Genomic DNA, 20399 nt, shown 5'->3' with positions numbered 1-20399 from the left:
TTTGCAGGGCACATCATTCTTATTATTCTTCAGAATTTTCTTAGGTATTTATACACTTTGTCCTTCAATATACATTTTAGAATCTTCTTGCCAAAAATAATTTTATAAAAAATACCTTTTGGATTTTGACTAGAGTTGTATTGAATCTACAGATCAATATGGAGAATTGACAACTTTTATTCATGACCATGAGATAGCTCTACATTTACTTTTCTTTCTTCATATATTTCTGTACGTTTTATCATTATTTTACACATAGGTCTTGCACATATTTTTAAACGATTTTTTAAAATGTGGTAATATATACACAACACAAAATTTAACATCTTAACCATTGTTAAGTGTACAGTTCAGTGGCATTAAGTAATTCACATCATTGTGCAACCTTCACTACCATTCATCTCCGGAACTATTTCATTTTCCCAAACTGAAATTCTGTACCTACTACATAATAACTCCCCTTTTCCTCCTCCTTCAGTCCCTGGTAACCACCATTCTACTTTCTGTGTCTATGAATTTGACTAGGTACCTCATATAAGTGTAATCATATATGTCCTTTTGTGATTTGGTATTTCACTTAGCAGAATGTTTTCAAGGTTCATTCATACTGTAACATGTATTATAATTTTATTCATTTTTAAGGCTGATCCATATTCCATTGTATGTATATACCACACTTTCTTTATCCATTCATCCATCCATGGACATTTGTGTTGTTCCTACCTTTTGTCTATTGTGAACAATGCTGCTGTGAACATGGGTGTACAAATCTGTTCGAGCTCCTGCTTTCAATTCTTTTGTGTATGTACCCAGAATTAGATTGTTGGATCAAATGGTACTCCTATTTTTAATTTTTTTGGGACCATCATACTGTTTTCCATAGTGGCGACACCATTTTACATTCCAATACAAAAGGGTTCGAATTTCTCCACATCTTCACCATTTGTTTCCTTTTCTTTTAAAAAATTAATAACAGTCATCGTAATGGGTGTCTTGTACATATTTTGTTAGATTGTTTCTAATCTATATTTCAATATTATAAATGGCATCTTTTAAAGTTTCCCATTTTTAAAAATCATGTTAGTTTGAAATGATTAAAAAAATTAATAATAGTCATCCTAGTGGGTGTCTTGTATGTAGTTTGTTAGATTATTCCTAATCTATATTTCAATATTATAAATGGTATCTTTTAAAGTTTCCTGTTTTTAAAAATCATCTTAGTTTGAAATGATTTTAGGGTTTTAACAAAAGTTGTAAGGCTGGGCACAGTGGCTCATGCCAGTAATCCCAGAACTTTGGGAGACCAAGATGGGAGGATCACTTGAGGCCAGAAGTTCAAGACCATCCTGGGCAACAAAGTAAGACCTGATCTCTACAAAAAATAAAAAAATTAGCCCTGCATGGTGGCACACACCTATAGACATAGCTTCTCTGAAGGCTGAGACAGAAAGGCACCTAAGCCCAGGAGTTCAGCTGCAGTGAGCTATGATTGTGCCACTGCAATCCAACCTGGGTGACAGAGTGTGACTCTATCTCTACAAAAAAAAAAAAAAAAAATTGCAAAAAAATGAACACAGACTTCCCATTCCTTCTACACCCAGATTCCCCTAATGTTGGCATCTTACTTATCTAACCCAGAAAATTAACACTGACACGATACTATTAACTAATCTATAGACCTAACTTGAACCTTGAACTTGGCCAGTTCTCCCACTAACGTTCTTTTCCCAGTCTGAGATCCAATCCAGGATCCCACACTGTGATTCATTGTCATGTTGTTACCCATGGGGTCCTTGCTTCCAGAGCTCCCAAGATGGTGGCGGGCCGCTTCCAAGATGGCAGCAAGCCTCTTGTTCTCTGACCTGGGGCTCTTGGCCTCAAGGATTCTAAGGAATGGAATCTTGGGCCATGCGGTGAGTGTTATAGCTCTATTAGAAGCCGTGGGTCACAGAAGAGAACCATGAAACCCAGCTACTAGTGTTCAGCTCGATCAGAATGAACCCAGGCACTTAGCCATGCAGGAACAATGGCAAGCCTTTAGCCTGATCCGGAGCGGCAATGGGTGCCTCGCTGGATCAGGAGCACAGCAGACACCCTGCCAGATCCGGAGGGGTGGAAGTCAGCGGTGGGTCTGCAACAGCGACAAACAGCAGTGGTGGATGGCGAGCGAAAGCTTAGCTTGAGCTGTAACAAACACGGACCAGAAGAGTGTGCAATTGCAAGATTTTATACAGTGAAAACAGAGCTCCCATACAAAGGGAGGGGACCCAAAGGGGGTAGCTGTTGCTGGCTTGAATGCCTGAGTTTATATCCTGATCATTGTCCCTCCTGCTGTGCTCTCAGGCAATAGATGATTGGCTATTTCTTTACCTCCTGTTTTTGCCTAATTAGCATTTTAGTGAACTCTCCTTACTACCTGATTAGTTGGGTGTGAGCTAAGTTGCAAGCCCCATGTTTAAAGGTGAATGTGGTCACCTTCCCAGATAGGCTTAGGGATTCTTAGTTGGCCTGGGAAATCCAGCTAGTCCTGTCTCTCAGTTCCCCCTCTCAACAGGAAAACTCAAGTGCTGTTGGGGAGGTTGGCCGATGACCGCTCTAACTGCTTGCTGCTGAATTGGGGCGTAGTAGGGGTCGTGCAGTTGAGATTTCCTTGGGAGGGGTGCCTTCGATGTCATCAACATTGGAGCGTGGGCTAGCAGGCCAGTCCAGGGGTCCATGGTAGATCTTAGTCATGGACTGCATCTGGAGCTCCATTTGAAGATCGATTTATAGTTTTACAGCTTTGATTCTGGAAGAGACAAACTTAACAAGGAGGTTAAAAAGACAGGGATTGAAATGTATGGCCTGCAGTGTAGGGGATTATTTCTTTGGCACACTTTACAGGCCCTGACTATCTGCTTGACAGTTTTAAAAAGGCCTGGTCCAGTAAACAATAATTTGGCCATCTGATGGGTGCTATCAATGCCTAAGTGAAAGGTTTGGTGAAGGATTTTAAGTAATTTTCTTTGGTTAGCTGCAGGCAAAAGTATTTTTCCTTCTTCGTTGGCTAGCCATCCTGAGGGGAGGAAACTACGTCCTCATGAGGTTCCCTATTCTATTTCTCCTGTTGAGTACTGGGGCTTGGTTTCCCAGAGGGGATTACCCCATACTAGGGGTCCTTCTATAAGCATTTTTAATGAAGGGTCCTTCTTTGTGGCTCTTTTGGCTTCAATATCTGCTTGGCGGTTCCCTTCTATTTCCTTTTCCTTTCCTTTCTGATGAACCTGGCAGTGTAAGACTGCCACCTCTTTAGGTTTCTGTACAGCCAATAATAATCCCCTAGTGGCTTCCTGATGTTTGATAGGTGTTCCCTCAGAAGTTAGGAATTTCCTCTCTCTCCATATTGCTGCATGGGCATAGAGGACTAGGCAAGCATACTTAGAGTGTGTATATATATTTACCCTTTTTCCTTCTCCTCATTTTAGTGCCAAAGTGAGGGCTATTAGTTTTGCCAGCTGAGCGCTAGTTCCTGGAGTGAGGGGATTACTTTCAAGTATTTCATTATTACTGATCACTGCATACCCCGCTTTTCAAAGTCCTTTTTCTACAAAGGAACTTCCATCAGTATACAAGTTGAGGTCAGGATCAGCCAAGGGAACCTCTAGAAGGTCCCCTTGAGCAGCGTAGGTTTGAGCAATCACCTGTTGGCAGTTATGTTCTATCTTCATTGTCTGGAAGAACTGTGGCTGGGTTAAGAGTTCCACAAGTGCGCAGTCGCAGCACTGGCCCTTCAAGTAATAGAGCCTGATATTTAAGCAAAAGGTTGTCTGACAGCCACAAGTCTCCTTTAGCAGTGAGTATGCCATTTATATCATGAGATGTCCACACAGTAATATCTCTTCCCTGTATTATTTTAACTGCTTCAGATACTAGGACTGCTACTGCCGCCACTACCCATAAACAATGAGGCCAACCTTTTGCCACTACATCAATTTCCTTACTGAGGTGTGCCACGGGATGCAAGCTGATCCCTTGGACCTGTGTAAGGACTCCTAGAGCTATTCCTGTTTTTTTTCTGTGACATATAAAGAAAAGTCTTGCCCCGTTGGCAAGCTTAACACTGGGGCTTGGGTTAGGGCCTTCTTTAGGGCTTGGAAAGATGCTTCTGCTTCAGGTGTCCATCTTACTAAATGGGTATTGGCTTTTTGAGTTTCCTTAATTAGTGTATATAATGGCCTGGCTATTTTGCCGTACCTGGGAATCCATATTCGGCAGAAGCCTGTTATGCCAAGGAACTCTCTTAGTTGCTTTAGGGTTTTGGGATGAGGAAAAGCCAGTATAGGCTGGATACATTTTTCACTGAGGGTCCTGGTGCCTTTGGATAATTTTAGCCTTAAGTATTTAACCTGCTGTGAGCAGAGCTAGCCTTTGGTTTGGAAAACTTGTAGCCACAGGTGGCAAGGAAATTGAAGAGCACTTGGGTGGCTTGATGGCACAAGGTTTCTGAACGGGTGGCTAAAAGTAAATCATCCACGTACCAAAGGACAAGAGTGTCCAGGTATGAGAACTGGCTCAAGTCTTGGGCTAATGCCTGGCCAAATAGATGGGGGCTATCCCTGAACTCTTGGGGTAAAACAGTCCAGGTGAGTTGAGATGTTGGGTTCGAAGGATCTTCAAAGGCAAACAAGAATTGAGATTCAGGATGTACAGGGATGCAGAAAAAGGCATCCTTAAGGTCCAGGACTGTAAACCATTCTGCTTCCTCTGGTATTTGGGAAAGCAGAGTATAAAGGTTAGGTATAGCTGGGTATAGAGGGACAACAGCCTCATTGATAATCCTGAGATCCTGCACTAACCTCCACTGTCTGTTGGGTTTCTGTACTCCTAAAATTGGAGTATTGCAGGGGCTATTGCATGGTTTTACTAGGCCTTGGGCTTTTAGGTCCTTAACAATTTTTTGGAGTCCTTGTTGGGTCTCATGTCTAAGGGGGTACTGCCTTTGGTAGGGAAAGGAGGCAGAATTCTTTAATTTGAACAGGACAGGAATTCTTTGCTGGTCCATATTGTCCTTCTGTTGCCCAGACTTGAGGATTAATTCCTTCCTCAAGCAGGGGACAACAAATGAGTGCTCCTTCTCCTATGTTCAGGTGTATAATGGCTCCTGCTTTTGCTAGAATGTCCCCCCCTAACAAGGAAATGGGGCTTGCAGGCATAATTAGACAAGCATGTGAAAAGAGTAAAGTTCCCCAGTCACAACTTAGTGGCTGGGAGAAGTATCTAGTGACTGGCTGTCCTAGGACCCCTCGGATAGTGACAGATCTAGAGGACAGTTGTCCAGGACAGGAGAGTAAGACTGAGAAGGCTGTGCCAGTGTCCAGGAGACAGTTAACCTCCTAGCCCTCAATGGTCAAGCATATCCAGGGCTCTGTGAGGGTGATGGCATGGGCTGGTGTTTGCCCCGGGAACCCTCAGTCCTGCTGCTGGATCATCTGGTTAATGGCTTCTGACTCAGAGGACCTTTGTCCCCTGGGGCAGTGGGCCTTCCAGTGATTCCCTTGACATAAGGGGCATGGACAAGGGGGCGGCTTATTTCTATTCGGACAATCTTTTTTAAAGTGTCCTTGTAAACCACATGGGAAGCAAGCCTTATTAGGCATTCGATTTGCCCAGCCTTTCCCTTTTCCAGAGCCTCCAAAGTTCACTTGCCTGAGGGCCGTGACTAAAGCGGCGGCCTTTTTTTAAATCCCATTTGTCCCATTCCACCTGCTCCTCCTGATCTCTATTATAAAAAACTGAGGTTGCCAAGTTCAATAGGGTTTTTAAGTTTTGCTCCGGGCCTAAGGCAGGCTTTTGAAGTTTTTTTCTAATGTCTGCAGCTGACTGAGTGATAAACTTATCCTTTAAGATTAGTTGGCCTTCAATAGAGCCAGGTGACAGGGAGGTATACTTCCTCAATGCCTCCCTTAGTCTCTCCAGAAAGGCAGTAGGATTTTCTTCCTTTCCCTGTGTTATAGTGGACATCATTGAGTAATTCATAGCCTCCTTCCTAGTTTTCCTTAGTCCTTCTAGCACGCAAGTTAGCAAATGTCTGCGGCACCAATTTCCATGTTCTGATTCTGTGTCCCAGTGAGGGTCTACACTGGGAACTGCCTGCTGGTCTGTGGGGAATTGTTCTTTCCTCTGTTGTCATCCTATCATTGACCTGACTGAGATACCAGAGATCGCCAAACTCACGGGCTGCAGTTATGGCGGCACTTCTCTCATTTGGGGTTAATGTCAGATTTAGCAGTAACATTATATCTCTCCATGTCAGATCAAAGGATTGTCCTGACCCTTGTAAAACATCAATATAGCCATCAGGGTTATCTGAGAATTTACGTAGGTCTATTTTAATTTGCTATAAGTATGAGAGAGAAAAAGGTACAGGCACTCTGGCTGGGCTGAATTCTCCTCCTCCTACTGCTTGGAGGGGGCATAATAGGGGAATATTGGCACTCTTTGGTTCATTGTTTACCCCTTTGTTTATCTCCTTTTGGACCATTTGGGTTGAAGGGGGGTTCTTATTAGTTGGGGAAGGAGTCAGGGGGACACCGGGGTAGGGAAGTAGACTCCGAGGGCTTCCTGTAGGGCATAAATCACACTTTTTACATAATTGTGAGTTGTCTGTTAATGAAAAGAAAGTTTGTACATATGGCACTTCACTCCATTTGCCTTCTTTTCTACAAAAGGGGTCTAGCTGTAAGATGGTGTTATAATTTATACTTCCCTCAGGAAGGCAGGTTTCTCTTGAAGAGGATATCGTGGCCAGGCGGTACTGCAGAAGAAAATAAGTCGTTTCTTTCTTAGCATCTGAGGGTCAAATTGGTCCCAATTCTCCAGAATACATCTTAGGAGTGTTTTTGCCTTGGGGGGAATGTTTCCCATCTGAAAAAAGAACATAGGGATGCCAGCACCCCTAGTCATTTTCTGATGAGCATTAGTCCTAGAGCATCCTCTATGGTCCTAATGCTTATTCCTTTCCAGGGTGCGTAACCACCCATGGACCTCTGCTTATCGGATTAGTTATGCTCACCAATGTAGCAGTCCTGCACCTGTTTTCCTGCCTTTCTTGACCACAAAGAAAGGGGTCCAGGCTGCTGGATTCTAGTGGTACTTTACCAGCATGCCCAACATTGCCTTTGTGCTCAGGGGTGAGTCCTAGAGCTGGGCTGGGCTCCTGAGTATTTCATAACAACCCAGTTTGCCCCATCGAGATGCATTCTCATAAACAGTTCTTATGCAAATTCATTTCAGAGAGGGTGTAGGTAACCTTTTGAGTCAGGATTGAGATAAAGTTTTTTGATTCTGTAAGTACTTCAAGGCTTGGCTGAGTGCAAACAGATCCAACGTTTGAGCAGACCAATTATTAGGCAATTCTCCTGACTCTGCTTCCACAAGAGTCTCCTTATCAATTACTGAATACCCATTGTGGTTTTTTTCTCAATCACCTGGGAGAAACCATCTATTGTCCTGTCCTGAAGGGAGTTCCTCCTAGGTCTGGTCAGATCTTTGTGCGGTAATTAAGATTTAAATCCCCTGTTAGGAAATCTGCTGGGTTAAGGGAATTATCAGTGGTTGGTGTTAAATTACCTTTTTCTAACAGAATAGCCCCATACTTTAAGATTTTTGAGTTAGTAAGCTACCTTTTTGCTTTTTTGACTTAGAATAATTGTGTGCTCACAATGAGGTTTCCTCTAAAAGTTACTTTTCTACTTTCTTCTGTTAGCAAAGCAGTTACTGCTACAGATTGAATGCATTTGGGCCATCCGTGGGTTACTGGATTAAGGATTTTTGATAGGAAGGCTATGGGTTGTCAGTGGTCTCAGTGTTTTCAGGCTACGTCCTTGTTTACACTGACAACAAGGTAGTATTGGAGTGTTATAGGGTCATGGAGAAGACCTTCAATTATCAATTATAGGTTTTAAATTTACCCTGTCTTTTAAAGGTGTAGGGCACACTGGGTTTTTTTGTTTGTTTGTTTTACTATTTCTATCTTTCTCTTTCTTTCTCTCTTTGACTCCCTCTTTGTCTCTCTGCCTCTTTCTCCTGTCTCTCTCTCTCCTCTCTGTCTCTCTGCTCTCTGTCTCTGTCTGTCTCTCTCTCTGTCTCCTCTCTCTCTTCTCTTAGCCATTTACAAACTTGGGGCCCTGGCAAGGATGGTGGGGAATGGGTCTCACATAACTGCCCATGTCGAGAGCTATATACCTAAATCAGGAGGGACACCAGGGACAAGACTCCCTGAGTTTATAGCCTAGATGCCTAAGGATGCAGCCTAGAGCTTCCTTAGATCCCTTTGAAGATACAACTTGCTAGAGGAAATGAAAGTCTGAACCATTAGTACCTAGGAGGCAGGGATCAGAGGAAGTAAATTCAGAGGTAAGGAGAATTTTGGGGCTACACTTTCAAGAAAGTCATGGTCGGGACCCAGGAGGTATGAGTCAGAAGGAAAGGTAGGGGCACACGCATGGGCAACTGTTGAATAGAGACTTCTGGCTGTACCATGATATCAACTGGCTAACGCTTGGAGTTTGGGATGACAGCTTTCTGCCTCTAGTCAGCCCTCGGCTTCCCCAGGAAAATTGAAAGTGGAAGCTGGTTCCAGGCAGACCAACGTTCCCAACCCAGAAGGATTGGGGGTTGTTAGAAAGCGCTTCCCCAGACAGTCTCACACCTGAGTCTTAAGTCCAGCGGGCATGCTAATCATTTTTAACCGGCTGACAGGTGCCTGGTATTTTCCTCCAATTCTAAGGAATGATAGGACAGAATAGCAAGCAAAAGTAGTCCAATATTACTCACCGCTTTGGAGATCCCTTTGTGGTTGCCAAAATGTTACCAGGGGGTCATTGCTTCCAGAGCTCCCAAGATGGTTGCAGGCCACTTCCAAGATGGTGGCAGGCCGCTTCCAATATGGTAGCAAGCCTCTTGTTCTCTGACTTGGGGTTCTTGGCCTCACAGATTCCAAGGAATGGAATCTTGGGCCATGCGGTGAGTGTCACAGCTCTATTAGAAGCTATGAGTCATGGAAGAGAGCCGTGGAACTCAGCGACTAGTGTTCAGCTTGATTAGGATGAACCCGGGCACTTAGCCGTGCAGGAACAATGGCAAGCCTTTAGCCTAATCCGGAATGGCAATGGGCACCTTGCTGGATCAGGAGCACAGCAGACACCCTGCCAGATCCGGAGGGGTGGAAATCAGTGGTGGGTCTGTGATGGCGACAAACAGCAGTGGTGGACAGCGAGCAAAAGCTCAGCTCAAGCTGTAACAAACACGGACCAGAAGAGTGTGCAGTTGCAAGATTTAATAGAGTGAAAACAGAGCTCCCATAAAATGGGAAGGGACCCGAAGTGGGTAGCCATTGCCAGCTCGAATGCCTGGGTTTATATCCTGATGATTTTCCCTCCCTCTGTGCTCTCAGGAAATAGATGATTGGCTATTTCTTTACCTCCTGGTTTTGCCTAATTAGCATTTTAGTGAGCTCTCTTTACTACCTGTTTGGTTGGGTGTGAGCTAAGTTGCAAGCCCTGTGTTTAAAGGTGGATGTGGTCACCTTCCCAGCTAGGCTTAGGGATTCTCAGTCAGCCTAGAAAATCCAGCTAGTCCTGTCTCTCAATGTCTTCTTAGTCTCCTACAGTCTGGGAAAGTTCGTCAGCCTTTTTCATGCTTTAATACTTGAAAAGTACTAGGCAGTTATTTTGTAGAATGCCCCTAAATCTGTTTGGTGGTGGGATTTTTTTTTTTAAATTTTCTTCCACTTTTATTTTAAGTTCAGGGGTACACGTGCAGGATGTGCAGATTTGTTACACAGGTAAATGTGTCCCATGGTGGTTTGCTGCATGGATCAACCCATCACCTAAGTATTAAGCCCAGCATCCATTAGCTATTCTTCCTGATGCTCTCCCTTCCCCACCCAGCCTTGTTTGGTGTTTTCTTATGATTATATTAAGGCATGTATTTCTGGCAAGAATACCTCAGAAGTGCTGTTGTTCCCTTAGTACATCATATGCAGGGGTGTATGATGTCATCATGTCCCATTACTGGTGATTTTAATTTTGATTACTTGGTTAAAATGGTATCTGCCAAATTTCTTCACTATGAAGTTATTATTTTCCCCTTTGTAAATGATAAGTACCTTATAGTGAGACACACTCTGATATTATGTAATTATCTGTTTCTCATATTTTCATCCTCTAATTTTAATATTCATCAATGATTCTTGCCTGTAACAATTATAACTGGTGCTTGCCAAATGGTGATTTTTGAATTTTCATCATTTTTTCTACACTTATTACTGTGGGATTCTACAGTAAAGAAGAGCTGTCCCTTTGATACTACTTATTTATTCAGTTATTTATTTATATCATTATGGACTCATATTTATTCTATGGGTTATAACATATTACTATCATTATTTATTTTGTTGCTAAAATTGTCCCAGATTTGTCCACTGGGGACAACTTCAGTTTGGCTCCTGTGTTCTTTTGATGTGCTCCCATCATTTTAGGGTGCTTTCTTGCTTTCTGGCACCACAAGATATTTTATAATCATCTTGTACTGTCCCTGCTCCAACCCTGGAATCAACCATTTCTCCAACAAACCCTGGTTCTTTTATTTAGGAACCAAGATCTGAGTACTAGGTGTGCTCATTGCTACTAAGCTGTTATTTTTTCTAGGCCATCTAGTGGACAGAGCTAGAAAATAGACTTGCACACACATCTATCTATCTATCTATCTATCATGAGTTCATTCTGGTACCTTTGGTTCCAATCCAACACCACTGTCTTCATTCTAGTCTTCCCCGTCTTGTGTGTGTGTGTGTGTGTGTGTGTGTGTGTGTGTGTGTTTTAGATGGAGTCTTGCTCTGTCACCCAGGCAGTGGCGCCATCTCAGCTCACTGCAACCTCTGCCTCCTGGGTTCAAGCAATTCTCTGCCTCAGCTTCTGGAGTAGCTGGGATTACAGGCAGGTGCCGCCATATCCAGCTAGTTTTTGTATTTTTTAGTAGAGACAAGGTTTCAACATGTTGGCCAGGCTGGTCTTGAACTCCTGACCTCAGGTGATCCACCTGCCTTGGCCTCCAAAGTGCTGGGATTACAGGTGTGAGCCACTGTGCCCAGCTTCCCCTGTCCTTTATTGTAACTCCTTTCTCTGACAAAAACCTAGCTCTTATTATCTACAATATAGTTACTTATTTGCTTAAATATAGTATACACATAGTTTCAGAACTGCAAATCCATCTCTGTGAGAAACAAATTCACTAACTAGGGTAACAATACTTGTGTACAGTTCTTTTCATCTTTAGCTTTACAATATGTAGTCGATATGCTATTTTTCAGTTACTTAGATTAGTCCTTTCCTTCCCCATCCTCTTCAATGCAGTTATGATGTTTATTTGTATCACATTAGGTTTATTTGCTGCTGTTTGGATTACTTCTTTGTACTGGTTGGTTTTAGTTAATTACTTATTTGGGGATGGGGTGTATGTGAAACCTTACTAAGATTCTAAAATCAGAATTACACAAAAAGCTATACTCAGAGAACAGTCCCTCCCCTCCCATCCCGTCTACCCCATTCCATTCCCTCATTATTTTCACCCATTCCCACCCACTCACCCTCAGAGATAATTAGTCTCATTAGTTTGTGACTTATCCTCCTGTATTTTTTTCACAAATGAGCAGATACATGTATATTCTTATATCCCCTTTTATTACATGAAGAGCAGCTTACTAGAGATACTCGAGCATTTTGCTTTCTTCACTTACCAATATGGTCTGGAAATCATTCCATATCAATGAATAGACATTTTCCTCATTCTTTTTTACAGCTGCATAATGTCACTTTTTTATTTTTGAGATGGTCTCACCCTATCGCCCAGGCTGGAGGGCAGTGGAGCATTCATAGCTCATGGCAGCTTCAATCTCCTGGGCTCAAGTGACCCTCCTGCTTTAGCCTCCCAAGTAGCTGGAACTAACAGCATGCATCACTACACCTGGTTAATTATTTTATATTTTGTAGAGATGGGTCTTATTTTGTTGGCTAGGCTGGTGTTGAACTCCTGGGCTCAAGCAATCCTCCTGCCTCAGCCTCCCAAAGTGCTGGGATTACAGGTGTGAGGCACTGCGCCAGTTCTAGTATTGCACTGAGTGGCTATACCACTGTTTATTCAACCAGTCTCCTATGTATATGGATATTTAGTTTTTTTCCCAATATTTTGTGATACAATCAATGATGCAGTGTGAATAACCTTGTACACATGTATTTTCTTACTGTTGGAAGTGTGTAAATTCCCAAAGTGGGATTGCTAAATCAAAAAATAAGTGTATACATAGTTTTTTAAGTGTATCAGTGGTCTGTAAGACTGCTCCCAGGCTCTGCAATTCACCAGAAGCATTCATGGGCCTCAAAAGTTATTCTAGGGCTGGGTGCAGTGGCTCACGCCTGTAATCACAGCATTTAGGGAGGCCAAGGTGGGCGGATCACCTAAGATCAGGAGTTCAAGACCACCCTGGCCAATATGATAAAACTCTATATCTACCAAAAATACAAAAATTAGCCGGGTGTGGTGGTGTGTGCCTGTTGTCCCAGCTACTCGGGAGCCTGAGGCAGGAGCATCACTTGAACCTGGGAGGCGGAAGTTGAAGTGAGCCAAGATCACACCACTGCACTCCAGTCTGGGGGACATAGTAAGACTTCATCTCAAAAAAAAATGTTATTATACACACTGCTACAATTTATTGCAACAAAAGGGTACAATGCAAGGTCAATAAAGGGAAAAGGCACATTGGGTGGAGTCTAGATGATACTGGGTACTATCTTCCCATCTTCTCCCAATGAAAGTACATGGGAAGCCCTTACTGCCCCAACAATGAACTGCAGCAACATGTGTGAAGTCTTTCTGCCAGGGAATCTCCCTGAGCCTAAGAGCCCAGCATTGTTATTGGGGGTTGAACATGAAGCCACACAGTGCCTTCATGATTTAACTGTAATTACTGAAACTGCATTGCCCAATGTCAGCCCCAAGAAGGAAAGATGTTCAGCATAAGGCATAAGCTATCTAGACAAGCTGGTACAATGTGGTTCAAGGTTCCAAGCATGCCAAACACTCTTTTTAAACATTTTTTTAGAGATAAGGTCTGCACCCTGCAGCCTTAAACTCCTGGGCTCAAGCTATCAGGAGTGGCTCAACCACCCAGGGGGCTAGGACTACAAGTATATTCCACCATGCCTGGCTAATTTTTTTGTTTGTTTTTTTAGAGATGGGGGGTGGGTCTTGCTATACTGCCTAGGCTGGTCTTGAACTCCTGGCCTCAGGCATTTCCCCCACCTCAGCCTCCCCAAATGCTGGGATTACAGGCATGAGCCACTGCACCTGGCCCCAAACACTCTTAATGGTAGCACAGGGAACACTCCAAAAGTTCAATTCCAGAAGCCAGCCAAAGACTAATCACTCAAGCAGTCCTTTCTGAACATGTGCAAGACGTAAACAAATCAGGGTGTCTGGGTTAACTCGTTCTTTCATATCAGGTATTGCCAAATTGTCCTTCAGAAAGGTTGTGCCAGTTTGCATTCCCATCAGCAATGTATGAAAGAGCTTGTTTCCCCACAGCCTCATCAACAAAATGTGCCAATGTGATAGGTGAGAAATGTTGTCACAGTAATGCTGTAACTAGCATTTCAGCAAATTTTGAGTGAGTTTGAAGATTTTTTTCATTGAATGGCATACTTTTACAAATTATATTTTCTAATTGTTTTGGGTTTACAGAAATGCAGTTGACTTTTATATATTCACATTATACGCAGTTACCTTGCTAAGCTCTCCTATTGTTTCTAATTCTCTGTAGATTCTTTGGGGTTTTATTTTCTTTTCAATCTTTACGTCTTTAGTTTCTCTTTCTTATCTCATTGCACTGGCTAGGGCCACCAGTATAATGTCAAATAAGTAATTGTGGGCATCTTTGTCTTCCCTCTGATTTTAAAAGGGATGCTTTTAATGTTTCCTTTTTAGGATTTTTTTTTGTGTGGAGGGGATAGTTTTTTTGTTATTAAATTTCTTATTTTTCTTAGGATTTTTCTTTAAAAACCACAAATTGTTGAATTTTATCAAATGCGTTTTCTGCATCTATAAACATGATCATATGGTTTTCTCCATTGATCTATTAAGTATTGATCTATTACTTATATAAATATAAGTATTTATATATTATCTAGGCCAGGCACAGTGGCTCAGGTGCCTGTAATCCCAGCACTTTGGGAGGCCAGGGTGGGCGGATCACCCAAGGTCAGGAGTTCAAGACTAGCCTGGCCAACACGGTGAAACCCCATCTCTACTAAAAAATACAAAAATTAGCCAGGCGTGGTGATGCATGCCTGTAATCCCAGCTACTCAGGAGGCTGAGGCAGGAGAATTGCTTAAACCCAGGAGGTGGAGGTTGCAGTGAGCTGAGATGGCATCATTGCACTCCAGCCTGGGTGACAAGAGTGAGACTCTGTCTCAAACAAAAAAAAGTGTATATATATATATATATATATATATGTATATATGTGTATATATATTTATATTTTCTAATAGTAAAACCATCTTTGCATTTCTGGTTAAAACTGTTTTTAACTGGCCGTGCATGGTGGCAGATTGCCAAGGCAAGCAGATTGCTTGAGTTCAGGAGTTTCAGACCAACCTGGGCAACATAACAAGACCTCATCTCTATAAAAAATATAAAAATTAGCCGGGTGTGGTGGGTGCACCTGTAGTCTCAGCTACTCAAGGAGGCTGAGGTGGGAAGATTGCTTGAGCCTGGGAGGTCAAGGCTGCTGTGAGCCGAGACTGTGCCACTGCACCCTAGCCTAGGTGACCAAGTGAGACACTGTCTCAAAGATAAAATAAAACTGTCTTTACTGTGATATATTTTTCTCTTAATGTACTATTAAATTTGATTTACTAATATTGTATTTAGAGTTTTTTGCATCCATTTTTATGAATGAAATGTATCTGTGATTTCCTTTTTGTACTGTTATTTTCTAGTTGTGCTATCAAAGTTAAAATTCTTTGGGAGTATATATCGTTGTCTATTCCCTGAAAAAAAATTATATAAATTGGACTTCCTTTGTGGGAAGATTTTTTTACTTCTACTTTAATTCAGTCATTATAGAACTTTTAAGACTTTCTATTTATTCTTAAATCTGTTTTGAGTAATTTTGTTTTAGAAATTTAATTCACCTAAGTTTTTAAATTCATTGGCATAAAGTTGATGTTAGTATCCAGTTAATATTTTCAGTCTTGCTATATCTGTATATTCCTTTTTGCATATATAAAAGACTTCTTTGTATCTTCTTTTTTATTTTATTTTTTACATAATTTCACTAAAGTTTTGTCTATCTTATTAATCTATTCAAGGAACTAATTTTGAACTTTGTTGATTCCCTTTCTTATACTTTTGTTTCTAGTTCCTTTATTTTTGTCTTAACTTTACTACCTTCTTCCTTTACTTTCTTTAGATTTATTCTTTTGTGTTTTTTCCCACTTCTTATGATGGTTGTTTAGTTGATTAATTTTCAGTCTTTCTGATTTTCTGTTATAAAGCACTTAAAGCTATAAACTTACCACAAGTACCACTTTTTATACCACCCATACGTTTTGATATGTTATGGTTCCTACCATCACTCATTTATAAATATTTTTAAATGCCCACCATGATTTCTTCTTTAACTTGTGATGTATTCACAAGTTTTTTTTTTTAACTTAAAAACATATGGAACTATCTCTGTCTCTATCATCTCTATCTCTATCTTCATTCTATCCTCGTGGGTTAGAAGACTCAATATTGTTGTTAAGATATAAATTCTTCTCCACTATAGATTCAATACAATCTCAATGATTGTATTTATTTAATACAATCAATATTTGAATTTGCTTACATTTTTCCCATTTTTACCACTCATTATTGCATCTCCGGCTGTCCTCCAAAGATCATTTTCCTTCTTATCTTTTATTTATTTATTTAAATATGGAACACTTTACAAATGTGTGTCATCCTTGTGCAGAGGTCATGCTAATCTTCTCTATATCGTTCCAATTTTAGTATATGTGCTACCGAAGCCAGCACCCTTCTTATCTTTTAAAAGTTCAATCAGGCCAGGCGTGGTGGCTCATGCCTGTAATCCCAGCACTTTGGGAGGCCGAGGCGGGCGGATCACGAGGTTAGGAAATCAAGACCATCTTGGCCAACACGGTGAAACCCCATCTCTACTAAAAAAAAAAACAAAACAAAAAAATTAGCTGGGTGTGGTGGCGGGTGCCTGTAGTCCCAGCTACTCGGGAGGCTGAGGCAGGAGAATGGCGTGAACCCGGGAGGCAGAGCTTGCAGTGAGCCGAGATCACACTACTGCACTCCAGCCTGGATGACAGAGTGAGACTCTGTCTCAAAAAAAAAAAAAAAGTTCAGTCAAATCAGGTCTCTTACTGTGTGTTCTCTCAATTTCTTGTTATCTTTATAATTACCTTTATTTTACCCTAGTTCTTGACAGACAATTTTGCTGGGTATACAATTCTATGTGGTCTATAAGTTTCCATCCACATTTTGAAAACATTCTTTGCTCTCCTGGTTTCCTTGTTGCTTAACTTTCATCTTCTTTTTTTCTTTTTTTGAGGCAGTGTCTCGCTCTGTTACCCAGGCTGGAGTGCAGTGGCGTGATCATGGCTCACTGCAGCCTCGACCTCCCTGGGCTCAGGTGATCCTCCCACCTCAGCCTCCCGAGTAGCTGAGACTACAGGCACATGCCACCAAGCCTGGCTAAATTTTTTTGAATTTTCTTGTAAATACAGGGTTTCACTATGTTGCCTAGGCTGGTCTTGAACCCCTGGGCTCAAGCGATCTACCTGCCTGCACCTGCTTCTAACAGGAGACTGCTGAGGCTCTTCATTAGTCACTGGCCTGTCTTCTCTCCCGCTGATTTTCAAGATCTTTTCTTTGTCATTGGTGTCCTGCAGCTTCATTGCAGTGTGTCTAGCTGTGGTTTTCTTTTTTATTTATCCTGCCTAAGTTACATTTCCTGGATCTAAGAATTTGTTTTAAAAGTTTTAGAAAACGTATTGTTTTTATTTCGTCTCCATTTCTCCTTGTGGGCTTCCAATTTGATACATGTTAAATCTTCTATCTACCAAGTCTCTTTACCTCTCTCTCACATTTCAGCAGTTTATTCCAGTTCACTGATTCTTTGTGTCAAATTTGTTTAACTTTCCTCTTAGTGTTTTTATCTCAACAACAACAACTTGCCATTCAACAAGCTTTCATTTTTAAAAGTTCCTAATCTTCCTTCCAAAAGTGTCTGCTTTTTCCTGATTGTTGTTGTAAGCTCATTTTCATAATTACAACCTTTAAATCCTTAAAAAATTCATACAATAGCTGTTCTAAATTTTGTATCTGACAGTTTCAACATCTGCAGTCTGAAAGTCTGTGGTTTCTGGGTTCTGTTGACTTGTAGAGTGGCTTGCCTTCTCAAGCTATAATCTCTTTGCTTGATGTACCTCCGTGACAGTCTTGCAGAATCAACTTGAAGAAATTTTCTTTTAGAGAAGGCTCGCTTCTGCCTCTGCTCTGAGCCAAGGGGTGCCCCGCACCAGGAACTGTTACCCCTTCTGAGAGTTTTGGTTCAAAACAGAGTTTTAAGCTTAGTTTCCCCTCCTCGCTGCTGTTGCAAGGTAATATGCTAACAGTCAGTACTGCTCACCTTCCTCCTTCCCCCTCTCCTGCCTTTCCAGTTTGGCTCCATGCTGCACTGCCTCACCACTGCACCAGCCTTGGTGCCCCATCTCTGTGGCCCAGGCTTCCAGCCTCCCACCTTGGGCCCACCTCCTGGCTACTGCCGATGCAGATCTTTGTTTGTTTTTGAAGAAAAGGTCCCTAGAGACCTCTCCTACCTTTTGCAAGACCATTGGTGTCTCAGTGTGTGTGTAAACAAAAAGTTTGAGTTGTGGGGAAGTTGTAGGAGAGTTCCTCAGAACTTAGTCCTTCATGACAACAGAAGCACAGCGTTTTCTAAACATTAAAAATCTTAATTACACTAAAACTCCAGGATGGTTGGGCCAGGGGGGAATAAATCATGTTAACTAAGAAAGCAAGGGAGGGAACTACTGAGAACATCAAGGTTGGAATCCATATTGCTTCAAGCCGGAGGCCAGTTCCTGGTCGGTGGCTCCCATGGTGGTCTCTGATGTTTAGGAAGTGGTGTCAGCAGAGACTGAGCTGCACCCTTTCTTTGGACAGATGGCAGGAGAGGAGAACTTCAAGGAAGAGCTCAGATCCCAGGATGCTTCCAGGAACTTGAACCAGCATGAGGCAGCAGGACATCCACATTCCTGGTCTCTGGAGATGCTGTTACGCAGATTGAGGGCTGTCCACACCAAACAGAATGACAAGTTTGCCAACCTCCTGGATGCGGTGGGGGAGTTTGGCACATTCCAGCAGAGGCTAGTAGCCCTCACCTTTATCCCCAGCATCATGTCGGCCTTCTTCATGTTTGCTGACCACTTCGTGTTCACAGCCCAGAAGCCCTATTGCAATACCAGCTGGATCCTGGCAGTGGGCCCCCACCTGTCCGAAGCTGAGCAGCTGAATCTGACCATACCCCAAGCACCCAATGGCAGTTTCCTGACATGCCTCATGTACCTTCCTGTGCCTTGGAATCTGGATTCTATCATCCAGTTTGGCCTCAATGACACAGACACATGCCAAGATGGGTGGATCTATCCTGATGCTAAGAAGCGATCACTGACCAATGAGGTATGTCTTGTCATGGGTTGTCTGTAACTACCCTACAGGCTCAGAGTTGTGCCTCCCACCCTCATTGAACGGGTGGGGAAACCGAAGCTCAGAGATGGGAAGCCATTGGCCTGAGGTCAACCTGCAGAGGCAGGGTCTGGGCAGGAAATTAGGATTCCTGTTGCCCAGCCCTGGCCCTGCCTATCTATAGAGTACATTTGGGGTAGAGATGGGTGCTGCATGGCAGGGTTTTCCATCTGTCCAAGAAATCGCTCCTGTAGTTGTGGTTCTGACCTCAGAACTCACAAGAAATAGGGCTCGGGGAAAGAAGCAGCTTTGATCAGGCATCTCTTACAGGGCTTCCCAACCCGAGCTGCAATCTAGGCCCTTTACAACACAGACCACCCTAGCATGAATCTGCAGGTTGGGCCTAGCACCTGCCTTTGGGAAAGAGTCTGCACTGATTCCTGCCTTTGGTCTGTTACCCCCTACACCACACACACATCTTGGCCTATGCCTCTGGTCACTCTCCAGGCCCAGCTCTCAGGGTGGAGCAGGTGCCAGAGGGGTTGCAGAGGTAACAGAGCAGAGGCAACAGCTGAGGCACGCTGCACACTGTTACCTGCCCCTACCCCAGGTTCCCTTGGCCTATAGGTCCCACGCTGGGATGAGGCTCAGTCTCTGGACTCAAAGGTGGGCACCTGTGGCCAATCTCTGTGTCTGACCCACAGTTTGACTTGGTATGTGGCATGGAGACGAAGAAGGACACTGCACAGATCATGTTCATGGCAGGGCTCCTGATAGGCTCTCTCATCTTCGGGCTCATAACTGACAAGTGAGTCCCCAGGAGTTTCTGCTGGTCCCCAAGCCATCCCAACTCCTCCTCATGGGCATTCAGGGTTGGAGTGTGTCAGGCTGAGGGAGGTGAGGGTAGGGGTTCTCCAGGGACCCATGGAGGGCTCAGGGCCTGGCCCAGGTGTATCTGGCTGGGGCCAGCCAGGGAGATCCCGGCGCTTGGTGCAGCCTCCCTTTGACACATGTAGGATGGGCCGCTACCCTGCCATCCTGCTGTCACTGCTGGGGCTGATCATCTTCGGCTTTGGGACAGCCTTCGTGAACAGCTTTCACCTGTATTTGTTCTTTCGCTTTGGCATCTCGCAGTCAGTGGTGGGCTACGCCATCAGCAGCATTTCTTTGGGTGAGACTGGGCCTCAATGGGGCAGGGCAGGGTGGCACAGGGGCATGGCGGCATAGGCGGGTGACAAGGGGACGTAGTGGCAGGGGGCGTGGCGGCATAGGCGGATGGCAAGGGGGCGTGGTGTGGCTGCAAGAGGGCGTGGCGGGGGTGTGGCGTCGTGGGCACCTGCTGGGAGCCCACAGGACACACAGTCAGGGGCCTAATTGGACAGGCAGAAGTGGAAGGGATCTCCGTTCCTGGCTGCCTAGAGATGCCAGAGAATCAGTGCCCTGACTGCCCTTCCACCTTCATCCTCCTTCCTAACTCCCTCATACCCCACACCTTCCACCACATACTCTTTGCATACCCCCAAGCCCCATGGGTTACATTGATTGAGCCCTTAAGAAAGGCCAGGCAAAAAAAAAAAAAAAAAAAAAAAGAAGAAGAAGGAGG

At 43.3% G+C, this 20399-nt stretch overlaps 1 protein-coding gene and 1 non-coding gene across 27 annotated transcripts in view; one reads left to right on the top strand and one right to left on the bottom strand.

Moving 5' to 3' along the window:
* SLC22A14 (solute carrier family 22 member 14) overlaps positions 1–20399 on the top strand; it is a 38154-nt gene that overhangs the window by 5373 nt on the left and 12382 nt on the right. For all 26 annotated transcript variants that reach the window (XM_054552288.2, XM_054552297.2, XM_054552298.2 and 23 more), the window contains 3 exons: positions 18275–18790; positions 19501–19604; positions 19813–19967. In XM_054552288.2, coding sequence (XP_054408263.1) covers positions 18275–18790; positions 19501–19604; positions 19813–19967 — 775 coding nt within the window. The remainder of the gene's footprint in view (positions 1–18274; positions 18791–19500; positions 19605–19812; positions 19968–20399) is intronic.
* LOC112132798 (U6 spliceosomal RNA) lies at positions 16010–16114 on the bottom strand. Its single transcript, XR_002914520.1, has one exon. It is a non-coding gene; the product is annotated as a U6 spliceosomal RNA (small nuclear RNA).

This window comes from Pongo abelii, chromosome 2 (genome assembly GCF_028885655.2).
Source record: "Pongo abelii isolate AG06213 chromosome 2, NHGRI_mPonAbe1-v2.0_pri, whole genome shotgun sequence".
Classification (NCBI taxonomy): domain Eukaryota; kingdom Metazoa; phylum Chordata; class Mammalia; order Primates; family Hominidae; genus Pongo; species Pongo abelii.
The sequence above is the reverse complement of the archived record's forward strand: the minus strand, read 5'-3'. Positions and strand labels throughout refer to the sequence as shown.